This window comes from Heterocephalus glaber, unplaced genomic scaffold (genome assembly GCF_053883595.1).
Source record: "Heterocephalus glaber isolate CG9 unplaced genomic scaffold, H.glaber_assembly_v1.0 deba00001509, whole genome shotgun sequence".
NCBI classification, from domain to species: Eukaryota; Metazoa; Chordata; class Mammalia; order Rodentia; family Bathyergidae; genus Heterocephalus; species Heterocephalus glaber.
The window spans coordinates 4516962-4534152 of NW_028258325.1; the positions used below are offsets into that span (position 1 = coordinate 4516962).

The window sequence follows — 17191 nt, forward strand, 5'->3', positions numbered from 1 at the left end:
TGTGCAACAGTCACTATTCCACTTTCTCATCCTTATGAATCTAACGTTAACAATTTCATTAGGATTTTAGAAGGGAGAAAATATAGAGGTGTGTGTGCGTGCATGTGTGTGTGTGCGCACACACACTTAATCTGCCTTCTTCACCTAGAAGTTTAAGTCCTTATCTTTTCCAGGTCTTCCAAAGGTTTACATTAGAAGCAGGTCAGGTGGACACCGTGCAAGACCACAGGTAAACAAATTTGGAGCTTTTTGTCCCAGCCCTGCCTGCAGCTGGGGAAAGCCACAGCGCTCTGAGGCCTCTTGCTAAGCTGCTGCTCTGTGGCCAACTTGCTTTGTTCACCTGTGTTGGGCACCACACTGCTGGACACAGGCAGGAAGAAAGCCACTGAGCCCAAGGAGCAGCAGTGCGAAAGCTTTTATCCAACCCTAGAATCAGCACTGAGGCTTCAAGCAGCACAAATCCTCCGCGATGCACAACAGCCCTCAAAGGATGGGAAGGAAGAGAATAGCAGCCCTCACGCTCCTGACTCATTAGTGGAGTAATGTCACCATGACCCTGCTGACCTGGGACAGGAGGGACAGCACATCTCAGACACCACATTGAGTTATGTCTTGGGGTGAAGCCATAGCCAACCCCAGCCCTGCCCCTGTCCCCAGCAGTTCTCCTTCAGCCAGGCAGGAAGGTGGCTGTCTGCAGAGAAGGTAAAAGCAATAGGAAAGCTGTCCTGCTTTTTATTGTCCCCAGGCATAGCCACTCCCAGACAGTGTCAGGGGAAAATCTTCCCTGAGTTGCACCTGCCGCCCCGCAAGCCCTGGCCCCCGGCGCACCCGAGCTGGTACCTGTGGACGATGTGGCACTGCTGCAGGTACTCCAGGGCCAGCGCCAGCTCGCAGATGTAGAGCTTCACCGCGCCCTCTGTGAAATGCACGCTCTGCTGCAGGTGGTAGCGAAGGTCCCCGCCCAGCAGCAGGTCCACCACCATGAACATGTCCTCCTCATCCTGGAAGGAGTACCTAGGAGCACAGGTGACAGAGGTTAGGGAGGAGGCTCTCAGCACCCTCAAGACCCGTGCCCGTCTTCTAGAAGAGCAAACAGAGGCCCAGAGAGAGGTGCTGAAGTTGCCTAAGTCACAGAGCTTCGAAGTGGAGGGAAAAGGGGGAAAGGCTTTCATTTCTCTGCATGTCTTTGAGGTCTCTGTATCCTCAGCATGGGGAAAGTAAGCAAGATACCCGGCATCAGTTCCCAGGTTCTGGCAGGCAGACATTTATTTCTGGTACTGGGGCTATAACCTAGAGCCTTCACACTGCGTTATGTCCTGGCCCTTTTTAGTTTTTATTTTGCAGCAAGGTCTCTCTAAGTCGCTACATTGCTCATGGTGGGCTCTAACTCACAATCTTCCTGCCTCAGCCTTTCAGAGGGATTACAGGTGTGCTGTAATCAGTGCTAGGCTCCAACGGGTGGCTTCAACTGTCTTCAGCAGATGCTATGATTCCACATGGCTATAATTTGTACCTGGAATGTCTCCAAATGCTCCCATGTTAAAGGCTTTGTCCCCAGCCTGGGGCTCTACTGGGAAGTGTTGGATCCTTTAGGGGGAGGGGCCAGCAGGAAGAAGTGAGGTCACCAGGGTCATGGCCTCACAGTGGATATCAAGACCCAGCCCCTTCCTCTTTTACTTCCTGGCTGCTTTGAGGTAAGCAGACTCCTGTACCCCTGCACCTGCACCATGACATGAATGCTGCCCCAGGCCCAGAGCAGTAGGTTATGTGGCCATGGACTGAAAGCTCTGAAACCAGAGCGGGAATAAAGCTTTGCTCCTATGAGCTGATCACCTCAGGTAATTTGTCTCAGTGATGGGATGCTGATGCTCCTCCCTGTTGGGAGTTTGCTTCTGGAATCCCTCAATAAAGCAATGCTCCAGGACATCCAGGTCCAGGCACCAAGAGAACAGTTGGATCCCAGCCCCAGGGAGAGACCCTGAGGGGGAAACTGAAATAATCTGGCCGATAAGCCCCACCAGGCTCCCAAGGACAGCTAGCACCAGTGGCTGGCCACATGTGAGCCCCCGGGGCCCCTGGATATTCCTCTGCAGATGCCTAACTTCACATGGAGCAGAAGAACCACTCAGCTGAGCTCAGCCAACCTACAGAGCATGAGATTGAAACATGTGCTGTTTCTGACCCACTATATTTTAGGGTGGTATTTAACTTTTTTCTTTTGTTTCTGAACAGAAAATGGATACAATACTGAATTCATTTTTTAAAAGTGCATTTGGGCTTCCTAAGGACTGAGGAGCTAGCACACAGAATCTGAGATGTTGTCAAGCAGTTGTAGAATAGCATCTGACATCACAGGACATTGTGACATTCCTTACGGATTCACAGAATGTAACCATGGAATCCTGTAATAGAATCCCACAATTACAGAATGGTATCTGGGTGCTGGGAACTGCATGTTAGATCTCTGAGTATTAGGTCTGCATCATTTCCCTGCTCAACAGAAGAGCATGGGGAGACCCAGAGGGAAGGAGGGACTAGGGGGTCACTGTCAGGCTGGGGACAAGAACTCCAGCACCCCATGATGCCTGCACTACTGGGGTGTCATTGTGTATGCAGTGTTTCAGTGACCTCGGCCAGCAGCCTTGGGAGGGTCCTGACCCATGATCCAGTCACAGGAGAGGCGACAAACTACCTGCCAACAGGCTGGAAGGACTGAGTGCCATCCAGCCTTGAAGCCTCTTGTGACGGAGACTTGAGGTCAGAGAGGGGCTTCACAGTTGTCCTTGTCCACCCCGTGCTGCTTCTGATCATCTAGGATAAAGGCCAGGAAGAGGGAGCGCATTATTGTGTCCCCAAATCATGAGTTTCCCAGATGTTTACTGTGCACCTACTTCTGATAGGCATTGGGCTCTGTTCCGGGGACAAGGACAAGGAAAGTGTCCTTGGTCTGAAGGTGCATTCAGCCCCTGGAGGAAGAGGGCTGGCTAGCAGTGCTGGCACCTGGGCTGCAGCTCTAGGCTTCCTTGTGGGGCAGTGGGAGGCAGAGAGGGCAAGAGTCAGCTCTAGGCAGGTGGCTGTGGGTGGGAGGGGAGCCCCGGGCCAGGGACAATAGCAGGGCTGTGATTCAGAGGAGGAGTCATGGCCCCTTGTGAGCCATCTCAGGGAGTCACCATGCTGTCATGGAGAGGAGATGAGGACAAGGCCCGCGGGATGGGAATGGATCTCCACTGGAGACCACTGCCAAGAGCGATGCTTGCCAGGCTGCTCCCTGTCCTCCCCGGCCTGAGCCTCTGGGACTCCCAGCAGGGTCTTAGATATCCCAATATCTGGTGGTTATTGGGTCCAAGGGCACCATTTCTAGAAGTTTCAGTAAGAAAATATTTGTTTGCCTAGAAAATTTCATTTTTAAAATTCTCTTATATAATTGAAAATTTGTGATATCAAGAATTTAAATGCATAGAAAAAATATATTCTTATATTCTGTTTCTTAGATCTATTTGCCTGTCACTGGGCATTCATTCGTTCATTCGACAAACATTTCCCACTGTGATACTTCCACATGCAGACACTGAGCAGGGCCCATAGGGCTGCAGCAGCATAGCAGGGCTGGTCCTTTCCATGGAGCTTAGGTCCTCAGGGAGGAAACATGGCCCACCAGAGAGTGACAAGGACCATGGAATCACAAGTCAGACATGAGCTGAGACTGCTGTGCAAGGCTGGGGACTGCAAGGTGCAGTGTGGGAACAGTGTTCTGTTGGAGAGTCAGCCAGTGCAAATGCTCTGGGGCCAGACAAAGCCAAGAGCATCCCACAGCAGTGAGTGAAAAGCCAGCGTGGCCAGGAAGAGTGGGCACAATGGACAGTGCCTGAGCTGGAGGCCTGGGGGCCAAGGGCTGTGGTGTGAAGGCCCCCAACCTCATGCTGCAATCTAATCCCAGGGTGGGGCAGTGAGGGGTGGGGCCAGGTGGGGCATTGAGAGGGCTGTGACTGGATCACAGGTCTGGCTTCACACACAGATCAACTCCCTCTTGGACTGGTCAATTAGAGGCTTATCCCGGCAGGATGGCTTTGTTACAAAGCAGCTCCCTCTGCTGCACTTGCTCGGCCTCTCCAAGTGATGCCCCCTGGCCTATTGTGACACAGAAACAAGGCCCTCACCAGGTGCAGAAGATGCTGGCGATGTGCTCTTGGACTTGTAGATTGGGAGCTAAATAAGCTCCTCCTCCTTCTCCTCCTCCTCCTCCTCTTCCTCTTCCTCTCCCTCTCCTCCTCCTCCTCCTTCTTCTCCTTCCCCTTCTCCTCCTCCTTCTTGTTTCCCAGACTGTGGTTTTCAGTTATTACAATAAATGAACTAAGACACAGAGCGAAGGACTTCAGATTCCATTTTCAGGAAAGTGGAAAATCTTCAGAGAGTTTAGTCCAGGAGGTGACCTGGGATGCCTGGTCTTTCACAAAGATCTCTCTGGGTACAGGTGGAGACTGGGTATGTGAGGGTGCTGGAGCAAAGGCTGTGCACACAGAGCCTCACAGGCTGGAGGCACGGGTCTTTTGTAGACCCAATGCTTCCTACTTGCCCACCAGGGCAAGCAAGCCCCACCTGGGCTCCAGCAAGAATAGATAAAAAATCAAACAAGGAAACTTGCCACCTTGGAGCTTGGGAGGTGGCTGTCGGCTGCCTTGACAGCGGATAGGACAAACATCCCTCCCTAATCTCCCTCTTCAACGCTGTTGTAGCCTTCTGTGTACCTTTTCTCTTCCATCCAATTCTAAAATAAGCAAAGCATTTCTTGAAAACCTCCGCTCTGCCTTTTGTTGAACTTATATTGAATTCACAGGTAAATGTAAAAAGACAACCTTTTTACAATGTTAAATCTTTTTAATCATGAACATGGTACATCTATTTATTCTGGTCATTTATGTTTATCAATAATGTTTTATAGAATTTCCTATTTAAAGATTCAGCATATATGTATTTTTATCCCAAGATTTTAAAGATAGTTGTGTTGCTATTATAACTATAGTCCTCAAAATGGTTTACTAACTGGTCATTGAGAAGATAAAGTGGAACTCTGGAATTGTATGTTTATTGTCTATTCAGACACTTGACCAATCCCTTAGTTATTACTCCTAATGCTTTTGATCTGATGTTCTAGGGTTACTATATGAAGATGATTATATCTTCTACAAAACCCGCCATGTTTATATTATTCCAATATTTATGCCAATTTGTTTTTCTTGTATTTGTATTTCAGGCTTCCAATAAAACATTGATTATAAGAAATAGTGATAGGCACATTAATCTTGTATCAAACTTGAAAAAATGCTTCATTATTAAGCAAACTGTTTGCTGAATTTGATGAGTATCATTTATCCGATAAGAAAATTCTTTCCACACTTCTAAGAATTTTTATTATGAGCAGGTGAAGTGTTTTTTAAAAATTGTAAACTGTCTTTGCATTTCTGAACTAAACACTACCTATTAATAAACACACACAAGTACATACTCACACATTTTACAGATTTCATTTAGGATTGCAGCATCCGATGTTCCAAGGGACTGAACCCTTTTTTCCCTGTGTCCATTGTCCTGGCCCAGTTTTGCTGTCCATGGTAGCACTGGCCTCAAAGGGTGGAGCTGTTAGCTGGCACCCTCTTGTTGGCACCGAAGAAGAGTGTATGAGAGGTCACGTGTGTTTGTAAACAGTCGGTCTCACACAGTTCTCTGTTCCCCTACTGCTACTCATCTAAGATTCTACTTCCTCACTCAATGTATTTCCTCTTGTTGCTGAAAGGTGACTCACACTCTTTCTACACAACAAAGACCTGGGAAATAAATGTCCCCAGCTGAGTAGGATGCACGTGAGTAAGATGTCACTGGTCCAGGGGTGGCCAGTGACCCATTAGGACCTTGTGAGGTGTTCTCTGTGATACTCATGAGGCTGCTGAAAGGAAAGCCCCCTTCCTCTAGTTTTTCTAGGCTATAGGCTATGACTGAGAGTCTGCCTGGGACCCTGCTGCTCCACATGGGGACAAGCCCTCTCTATAAAGTGAGGCTGCAGACAATCAAGCAAGGACAAGGGCTGGACACAGAGACGGGTGCTGTTGGAGGTGCAGTTCCAACCTGGACAGAAGAAAGATCCATTCTTGAACTTTGTATGTACATGGATACTGACTGTGGCTTTTTGACTTAAGCCATTTTACATTGTGTTACTATCACTTGGAACTTGTCTTAGTCTGTTTTCCATTATTATAACAAAATACCCGAGTGTGGGTAATTTATAGAGTAGGAGTTTATCTAACTTATGATTCTGGAGGGCAGGAAGTCCAAGAGCATGGTGCAGGCATCTGGTGAGGATCTTCTTAACACGGCAGAGGGCATCTCATGGTGAGACACAGAAAGCTTTTCAGGTCTGGTCTCCCTTTCTCTTCTTGTAAAGCCACTAATCCCATCATTGGCAGTCCCACCCACATGACCTCATCTGACTCTTACTGCTTCCCAAAGGCCCCATCTCCAAATGCCATTAATTTATGGCTGAGTTTCCAACTCATGGACTATGAGAGAATTCAGTCAAATCACAGCAGATTCCAAAAGGTCTTCTGATACATCTTTTCATGTATTGCTACTATATGGAAGGTCTTAGATGTCAAAGAGAAACCACAGGATTCAAATATAATCTACCTCCCACAGATGCCCAATTTGTATTCTAATAGATGATGGATCATTGAAATATCACATTAACAATCAGTGTGCTCTTCACTCTCCATCGCTGCCAAACAGTCAAGGGCAACTCAATATTCCATCAGAAGTCTTTGGAGGAGCACCATGAATTTTCAGAAGGAAACTTGCAAACTGGAATGAATTCTAAAGAGGACAAAAGAACAATACTAAGATGAAAAGGGAACCATAATTTAAGCAATAATTCAAGTTGTGATTTTTTTTTCTTGCTACAGATTCATATTTTGCCCTGGGCTACAAGGCCTGTGGCCAAGGAGACTCAATGTTATTACTGGAGAACAGATAATGTCCTTTTGTTGACCTCCTGGGAGTTTTGTGTCATTCTGCAACTTTGTGTCTTTGTCTTTTTTGCTTCTTCTTGGTCTAGAATTATAATGATGTTCTCATAATAGTGTTGCATATTGTCCTGGAAATGATGGCAATCACAGATAAAGTAACATGACCCATAGAGAAGTCTGAGCAATGACGTCTCCCTTGCAGAAACACAGTGGGTTGTAAGCTGGGGAGCCATAGATCCTGGCCTCGCTGTTGCAATACACCAATGTGAAGAATGCAATACTTGTTTATTATTTTTCATTTAAAAATTTTATTGATTTCCAACTTTGCCCTCCAAAGGATTCAAATGACTTACAAAATTCATAACATAAAATTAAGAATAAGCAAGCCAAAGATCAAGTCAAGGGATGAAAAAGAAAACCAAGTAAATGGAAGTAGGCAAATATATCCCCAATTTATGCCCAAAGATTCTGTGTCCTTGCCTGAAATGGGCCCAGTGTGTATCTCTAACCTTCCCAATATCCGGAGCAAAGACACAACTATGATCAAGCCTATGAAAAACAATCAATTGTTTAGGAAATGCATGATGATTTGGCTGACACATAATGACTCTACTTATGAGTTCCAGGGTGATATTTTGACATAAATGAGTGTATATGATGTACAATGATAAAACCAGTGTATGTGGCATACTCATCACCTCAAATGCTTATCATTTCTTTGTTTTGGGAATGTTGGAAATCCTTTCTTGTAGTTTTTCCAAAATGTACAATGAAAAGGATAATTTTTTTCCTTCTACCAGTGTCGGAGCACAATTTCGCCCACTGATTCTTGTAAAGATGCTGCTCTGTAACATGCTGAACTGTATGTTCACATAAAACCACACTAAACAGAGTAAGGGGGTGAAGGATGTGCTCAAGTGTGCATGTCCATGTATCTGTGTGAGCGCGTGATGTCCAAGGAAGCCTGGAGATATTAAATTCCCACTCCACGAAAACGATGCTATCCGGGATAAACGCTGCATGGTCTGCCCTGAGTGTGCGTCAGGAGGCCCTCGCAATGCATGATGGTCAGCGCATGCTCATGCTGGCAAACAGGGAAGATGGGTTCCACCTGCCAAGCCCTTGCAAAAAGTCGAGAATTTAGCCAGGAGGTCAGCCAGTGGCCACTCACCAGAGTTTGGGGTGTTTCTAAAGAATCTGGATTTGCTACCAAGGTCCTGAGTCGCGTGGAAGATGCTGAATCACCCCACTGCAGACAGGCAGCCACCTGATTCCACACTACAAAGATGTAGAGGACACCAGACCACCAGACCAAGGTACTGAGTTCCACTGTTCCTGGCCCACAGGTAGGGGCTTCTGAGCCATCGTCCCACTGCTCCTGGTCCAGAGGAAGGGGCTTCCCAGTCACCATCCCTCCCGCTGCTCCCAGCCCACAGGAAAGGGCTTTTGGGCCACCTTCTGTCCCGCTGCTCCTGGCCCACAGGAAGGGGCTTCCGGGCCACCATCCCTCCCACCGCTCCTGGCCCAGAGGGAGGGGCTTCTGAGCCACCATCCCACTGCTCCTGGTCCAGAGGAAGGGGTTTCCCAGCCACCATCCCTCCGACTACTCCCAGCCCACAGGAAAGGGCTTTTGGGTCACCATCCCTACTGCTGCTCCTGGCCCCTGTCCCACCTCACCCAGCTCAGAGGAGGTAATCCATTGCAGGCGCTAACAGCCCCCCGCCCCAGTCGAAATGAGAAAACATGTAAATAAGTCTCAAAATCAGACTTCCAGATCACCTACAGCAACCCCAAAGGGAAATGAGATGGAACACTCTGATACTTAACCATCTGGACCCACTAAACTGGCAAAAAAAGGGGATCTGGAAAAAATGAAATCAAAAATAATTTCACAGATAACAGGAGAAATTGTCCCCCTAGTGCAAGACATGATTAATAAATCTAGAGAGGAGCTCAGGAACATGATGGAATCCCAACATAAGAAACAAATGGAATCCATAAAACAGATGCAAATAGATTTCCAGGAGATGAAAAACTCCCTTGAAAGTCTACACAGCAGAATGAGCCAATGTGAGGACAGAATTTCAGATAGAGAAGATAAGATTGCAATTAGTGACCAGGAAAAGAAAAATTGCTTCAAAATTATAAGGGAACATGAGAAATCAATCCAGCAGCTGCTAGATGATGCAAAGAAGAATAACATAAGACTGATTGGGCTCAATGAAGAAACAGGAGAGAGTGCAGATGACATAAAAAATCTCTTCACAGAAATAATGGCAGAAAACTTCCCAAGCAGGGGAAAAGAGCTTGGCATACAGATAAGTGAGGCATATAGGACTCCAAATAGCCTTGATCAAAAAAAATCTACACATAGGCATATAATTGTTAAGATTCCAGAAACTCAACAGAAGAACAAAGTTCTCCAAGCAGTCAGAGAAAAGAAACAAATCACATACAAAGGAAAGCCCATCAGAATCACAGCAGACTTCTCAACACAAACCATCAAGGCAAGAAGAGCTTGGAGTGACATATTCCAAGCCCTAAAAGAAAACATCCTCCAACCCAGATTGATGTACCCTGCAAAACTATCTTTCAAAATGGATGGAGAAATAAGATACTTTCATGACAAAGAGCACCTTAGGAACTTCATGAATACCAAACCAGCACTCCAAAGAATTTTACACAATATCCTAGGAACAGACATTGAGGATCACAACCCCAGGAAGCAAAGCAGAATGAACCCATCTGGCATGACAAGAAATTAAATGTAAAGGGGGGAACCCAACAAAAAGAAAAAGTCATGGCAATGACAAGTCAATACATTTCAGTTATAACCATCAACGTTAATGGTCTCAATTCACCAATCAAAAGAAATAGACTAGCAGAATGGGTCAAGAAGCAAAATCCAACAATATGCTACATACAAGAAACACACTTCATTCAAAAGGAAACTCATAGACTGAAAGTTAAAGGGTGGAAAACAATACTGCATGTGACAGGAACCTGAAAAAAAGCAGGAGTAGCTATCTTCTTGGCAGATCAAGTAGATTTCAAACCAACACTGATTAAGAGAGATGAAGAAGAACACTACATCCTTGTAAAGGGAAGAATTCAAGAGGAAGAGATGACAATCATAAATATCTATGCACCAAACACTAGTGCACCCAACTATATAAAACAAATACTAACGGACATGAAAAGTCATATATGCACTAATACAATTGTAGTGGGGGACCTCAACACCCCACTGTCACAAATAGATAGATCAACTAGACTAAAAATAAGTAATGAAATACTAGAACTCAATCAAACTCTTGAACAAATGAACTTAATGGATGTTTACAGAGTTTTCCACCCCCAAAAATCAGAATATACATTCTTCTCAGCTGAACATGGGTCATTCTCAAAAATAGACCACATACTCACACATAGAACATTGTTTAAGTAAGTGCAAAGGAATTGAAGTTATCCCCTGTATATTATCAGACCATAGTGTGATGAAATTGGAGATCCATAGCAAAAGAAACTCAAAAAATTTCATAAACATGAGGAAATTGAACAACCCACTTCTGAATAACCAATGGGTCACAGAGGAAATTAAAGAAGATGACAATGACGATACAACATATTAGAATCTATGGGACACAATGAAAGCAGTCTTACGAGGGAAATTCATAGCAGTGAATATGCATATTAGGAAAACAGAACGAACCCAATTAAACAACCTGATGCTGAACCTCAAGCTTCTAGAAAAAGAAGAGCAGGACAACCCCAAAGTTCATACAAGGGAGGAAATTATAAAGATCAGAGGAGAAATCAATGCAATGGAGACTAAGAGAATGATACAAAAAATCAATGAAGCCAAGAGTTGGTTCTTCGAAAGAATAAACAACATTGACAAACCTTTGGCCAACCTTGTCAGAAAAAGGAAAGAAAAGGCCCAAATCCATGCAATTAGGAATGAAAAGGGTGAAATTACAACAGACCCAGCAGAAATCCAGAGGATCATCAATACCTACTTCCAGAACCTATACACCAATAAGATGGACAACACAGAAGAAATGGACAGATTCCTAGATACATATGAATTACCAAAGTTGAACAAAGAAGACCTAAATATTCTGAACAACCCAATATCAACCAATGAAATTGAAAATGTAATTAAAAACTTATCACCTAAGAAAAGCCCGGGCCCTGATGGCTTCACTGTTGAATTCTACAAGACATTTAGAGAGGAACTGCTGCCACTACTGTTTAAACTCTTCAATGAAATTGAAAGGGAAGCAATACTCCCAAATTCATTCCTGGAAGCAAGCATCACCTTGATCCTCAAAGCGGAGAAAGACCCAACTGAAAAAGAGAACTATAGGCCAATCTCACTAATGAACATAGATGCAAAAATCCTTAATAAGATACTGGCAAACAGAATGCAGAAGATCATCAAGAAGATCATACACCCTGATCAAGTGGGATTCATCCCAGGGATGCAGGGATGGTTCAATATATGAAAATCAATTAATGTAATACACTATATCAATAGAGCCAAGGACAAAAACCATATGATTATCTCCATAGATGCAGAAAAAGCATTTGACAAAATCCAACATTCATTTATGATAAAAACCCTACAAACAATTGGAATAGATGGTCTCTACCTCAAACTGATAAAACGCCATCTATGAAAAACCAACAGCCAACATCATACTAAATGGTCAAAAACTGAAATCCTTCACACTCAAATCAGGAACAAGACAAGGATGTCCACTATCACCACTCTTGTTCAATATAGTTCTGGAAACATTAGCCACGGCAATTAGACAAGAGAAAGAAATAAAAGGAATAAAGATAGGTAATGAAAAAGTCAAATTGTCATTATTTGCAGATGACATGATACTCTATACAGAAGACCCCAAGAACTCCACCAAAAGTCTTCTAGACTTAATAACCAAATTCAGTCAAGTAGCTAGTTACAAGGTCAACACACAAAAATCAATAGCTTTCCTCTACACCAATGACAGACTCACTGAGAGAGAAACAGGGCAAATAATTCCTTTCACAATAGCATCCAAAAAACTGAAATACCTAGGAATCATCCTAACGAAAGAAATCAAAGACCTCTTCTCTGAAAACTATGGCACTCTGAAAAGAGAGATTGAAGATGATATCAGAAAATGGACAGACATCCCCTGCTCCTGGGTAGGAAGGATTAATATAGTGAAAATGGGCATACTTCCAAAACTGCTATATAGATTTAATGCAATTCCAATTGAAATCCCAGCAGCATACTTCATGGACCTTGAGAAAACAATCCAAAAATTCATTTGGAGCAAGAGGAGACCCAGAATAGAACAGAGACATGGCATGGGGTATCACAATCCCCAATCTGCAACTATACTACAAAGCTACTGTGAGAAAAACAGCATGGTACTGGCAAAGAAACAGACCTGAGGACCAGTGGAACAGATTAGAAGATGCAGAAACAACGCCAGACACACTCAGCCATCTCATCTTCAACAAAGGAGCTAAACACCCTCAGTGGAGGAAAGATAGCCTCTTTAATAAATGGTGTTGGAAAAATTGGGCTTCAACTTGCCAAAGATTAAAACTAGACCTATATCTCTCACCATGCACTAAACTAAAATCAAAATGGTTTAAAGATCTAAATATTAAAATAGAAACTCTGAACCAGTTGGAACAGAGGTTAGGTAGAACCCTTGAAGACATCAATGTAGGAAAAGATTTTATGAACAAAACCTCAGTTGCCCGTGAATTAGCATAAACAATCAACAAATGGGATCTCTTCTTATTAAAAAGCTTCTGCACAGCAAGAGAAACCACCAGCAGTGTGAAGAGACAACCCACAATGTGGGAAAAAATCTTCACCTGCTCTTCCTCAGACAAAGGTCTACTATCTCGAATCTATAAAGAACTTAAAAAGATCAGACCTCCCAAATTTAAAGACCCAATCCAAAAATGGGCAGCTGAAATGAACAGACATTTCTCACACAAAGAAGTAGAAATAGCAAATAAACATATGAAAAAATGTTCAACATCACTGGTCATTCAAGAGATGCAAATGAAAACAACGCTGAGATTCCACTTCACTCCAGAAAGAATGGCTGCTATCATGAAATCAACCAATAACAAATGCTGGTGGGGCTCTGGGGAAAGAGGAACCCTGCTCCACTGCTGGTGGGAGTGTAGACTGGTGCAAGCACTGTGGAAATCAGTATGGAGATACCTCAAAGAACTAGGACTGGAAGTCCCATTTGACCCCGCTGTTCCACTGCTGGGGATCTTCCCCAAAGAATTAAAAGAATCATACCACAGTGATATATGTGTGCCCATGTTCATAGCAGCACAATTTGTAATAGCTAAAACTTGGAAACAGCCCAAATGCCTATCAACTAGAGACTGGATAAAGAAAATGTGTTTTTTTATAAAATGGAGTACTACTCAGCCATAAAAAATGAGAAATTAGAGATATTTATAGCTAAGTGGATGCACATTGAGGCAATACTCTTAAGTGAAATAAATAGGACACACATGTGTAAATACCAAATAGTTTCTCTGGTGTGAGAAACTGAAAGTGTAAATAAGGACTAAATGTATAATAGGTCATGTGAAATAGGAAGAAAAGGGACAAAGGGGAAGGAAGTGGGAGAGCTAGGGGAAAGGATAGAAGGGAATGGAATTAATATGAGAAAATGGAAAAATAGGAACAAAATCTTTGTAAATAGGGAGGACTGGAGGGGTTGAAGGGAGGGCTGGGCAAGGGTGAAAAATAAGAACCAAGAGAGACTATGTAAAGGTGCAAATTTCCAACGATGAATGTCATTATATTGTATACCTAAAATGTACCAATGATTAGAATGAATAATCGATAATGCAAAATAGGAAGAAAAAGTCCAAAGGGGTAGGGGTCTTGGGAAGGGCAGGGGAAAGGAAAGAAGGGAAAGGAAAAATGATGAGAAATGGAAAAAATGGAAATAAAGTCTTTGTAAATAGGGAAGGGTGGAGGGGGTGAAGGGAGGGCTAGGAATGGGGAAAAAATAAGAACCAAGATGCATTATGTAAAGGTACAATTCCCAATGAGAAATGTAATTGTGTTGTCATACCTACAATGTACCAATAAAAGAATTTAATACAAAAAAAAAAAAAAGAACCTGGATTTGATGTCACATATCAAGCCCTCTGCATGTACCCACATCTCACTGCCACTTGCGGTATTCCTTAGCTGGGGTACCACCACTCTCCTCTTGCCTGTCATTCACTTCCTGGTTTACAGGGTTCCCAACTGGGAGCAATTTTGCCCCACAGGAGACACTGGACTTGGACAATATGTGGAGTTAGTTTGTTATTGCAACTGGGAGGGGGCTGCCAGCATCTCGTGTGTAGAGGCCAAAGATGCTTCTAAATGTCCCACATTGCCCAGAGCAGCCCCTGTCACAAAAAAGGGACTGGTCCCAAGTGTGCATAGTGCCTAGATGAGAGACCCTGTTTCAGACTGATGCTGCCTTCTTTAAGAAGCTTTCTTGGGCCAGGGATTTAGCTCAGTGGTTCCGCCGCCTGCCTCGAAAGAGCAAGGTCCCAAGTTTGATCCCTGGTACCCAAAAAAACCCCAAACAAAAATACCAAACCAGCTTTCTCTAACCCTGGGACACTGAGGTGGCAGATCTGCTTTGTGCCCAATAATAATAACAGAGATTGTGCTTATGATGTGTCAGGCTCCTCCTTAAATGCTTTATCATTTTGGGTTTTTTTTTTTGAGGCAATGCCTCACTATAAATAGTCCAGGCTGTCCTTGAACTTACTATATAGCCAGGGCTGGTCTCGAACTTTCAATTCTCCTACTTCCCAAGTGCTGGGATTCCAGGTGTGTCCCACCATACCCAGCTCCCTCCCAAATGGTTTATAGATGCACTAGTTTAATTCTCCTAATGATCCTTTGAGGTAATATTATTGTGAATCATCCTTTTATCTCAGCACCCGTCAAGGCTGGGGTTAAATAACATATCCAAGGGGAAATGGCAAAGCTGGAAGTTGGAACAAGCGAGCTCATCTCCAGAATTTGCAGTCTGTGCTTGCTATTCCAGAATGCTGACCTCATGGGATTGTGACCACTTCTCCTGATGCCTGTCCCACACTGTGTCCCTTGCATTGAGCATGTGGCCAGAGCATCACACCTGTGAATGGGTCACAGACTCTCAAAGCACCCATGCTCTGTGTGGCACATAATTCGCTCACATGCTCAACAGAAGCAGGAGTTGTACAGAATGATGGATGGGGAGGGGGCTGATGGGGAAGGAAAGCCCTGTGTCAGGCACTATTTACGCCACTGCCTACTGTTACTACCTTCTTCTCTGGCTTCCTCTTGTGAAAGATTGGGAACTGCCACTGGTCAGAGGGCCCATCCTGCCCTCTCTGCAGCCCAGAGGGCAGACATAACCCATCTGTGAGCAAGACCGGAGGAAGGAGCAGCCCTGCTCAGCATACGAAGCTGCCTGGCTTCTCCATGGCCAGTGTCTGGCTGAGGAATGAGGCTCGCAGGCAATCACTGTTTCCAGCCCTGGGTGCTATGTGTGATTGTGCTTCAGAGCTGAAGTGTCAGTATGCCTTTTGTGATGCAGGTGTAAGTCTGGGTTCTCCAAACGACTGGGTCAGCTACAAAGTAGATGTTTCTGCCTCCATCTGTCAGACTCCTGTCTGTCTCTCAATTAGCTCCAAACTCAGGAAGGGGGATGATGTTCTGTCAGCTTTCTTGTTGCTGACACAATACCTGACCCCCACAATTTAAAGGAGCAAAGGTTTATTTGGCTAATGGTTTCAGGGGCTTCAGTGCATGATCAGCTGGCTCCAAGAAGGAGCATCATGGCAGAAGGGTATAGTGGAACAAAGCTGCTTAGTTCATGGCAGCCAGGAAGCAGAGCAGAACAATGCCAGAGAGGAAGGAGCCAGGGTCCAGATGTAGACCTTAAGACTGTGCCTTCATGACTCAACCAGAAGTGTGCTCCACCGATCTCTGGGACAGATCCCCAAGCTACTCAAGTTGACATTCTTCCCTACCCATCACAGGAACTTTTCATGAACCCTCTGACCTCTTCTTGGTAGGCGTGACCTGTCTCTATCAGCAGCCCGGAAGTGGGCACAAAAACACACAGGAAGATCTGAAAGATCACCTCTGTCCAGCTGCCTCTCTTACTCCATAAGTGACTGAATCTCCACCTCACCTAGCCCAGGGCCTGGCACCCAGAAGAACTTCCATAAAAATATTGTCATTAATCACAAAGGGGATAGGGAAAGGAAAGGAGGCCTCTGCAGGGAACCCAAAGGGCACTTGGACTATCTGGATATCTTCCTCCCCTTTTTCTTCCTGTGGCAAAAGTCATTGAGTACCCAGAGATGACCCCAGGGATGGCCACTGGGGAAACCCCAGTGGTCGGACAAGCCCTTGTCTCCTGTACTCATCTCCTGGGTCTTTCCTGTGAGGCTCTGCCAGGGGCAAAGGGAAGAGTGACCCTCCAGATCATCTCACATCCAATCCATCTCCTGAGGACACGACTGGAGAGGGGGGCTCATCCACCATGCTCACCCCCAGTGATTCTCATCAATTTAACATGCAGCAAGAAGGGAGCTGGGGTCGGGACGCAGTTCAGTGGTGGAATGCTTGGCTAGCATGCATCAGCCCTGCGCTCCAACCCAGCACCACCACGATCAAGAAATAAAGTGAGAGAAAATAATGGTGCATCTGATTTCATTGTGGCTAGTGAGGCCTAACCAGCCCAGCCCTAAGTTCATAAAAAAGAAAAAAGAAGAGAAGAAAGAAGCTAAAAATAGCCTTGTCTGGTAAAGAAATCCAACAATGGGCGGCTAGACTTGCTGTCAGTTATCTTATACAAGTAAAAAGGAGATAATCAAACCTGAGTGGTGCTCGATACATAGAAGTCTTTAATAACATTTTTAATAACATTCACAATAATAAGCTTTTCTCTTTCTTTTTAAAAGTTGACTTGAGCCACAAAAGTCCTTGACTCTTTCAAACATGATGGCTCTTACTGTTCTTCCTGCTAGGCTGATTTCCATCTGCTGTCCCCTTCCTGAGCAGTCAGATGAAGCTGGTCAGCTGCCTTCTGCCCACGCAGGTCAGCTGACTATGTGAGGGGACTCTAGATGACTTC

General features: G+C 44.6%; 1 protein-coding gene across 17 annotated transcripts in view; it reads right to left on the reverse strand.

Moving 5' to 3' along the window:
* Stk32b (serine/threonine kinase 32B) overlaps positions 1-17191 on the reverse strand; it is a 332979-nt gene that overhangs the window by 144358 nt on the left and 171430 nt on the right. For 16 of the 17 annotated variants that reach the window (XM_087187328.1, XM_013073058.3, XM_004847305.4 and 13 more), the window contains one exon: positions 841-1014. In XM_087187328.1, the coding sequence (XP_087043454.1) occupies positions 841-1014 (174 nt within the window). Of the gene's footprint in view, positions 1-840; positions 1015-2692; positions 3380-17191 lie in introns of those variants that run through there. The other variant, XM_087187327.1, reaches the window with a different exon arrangement.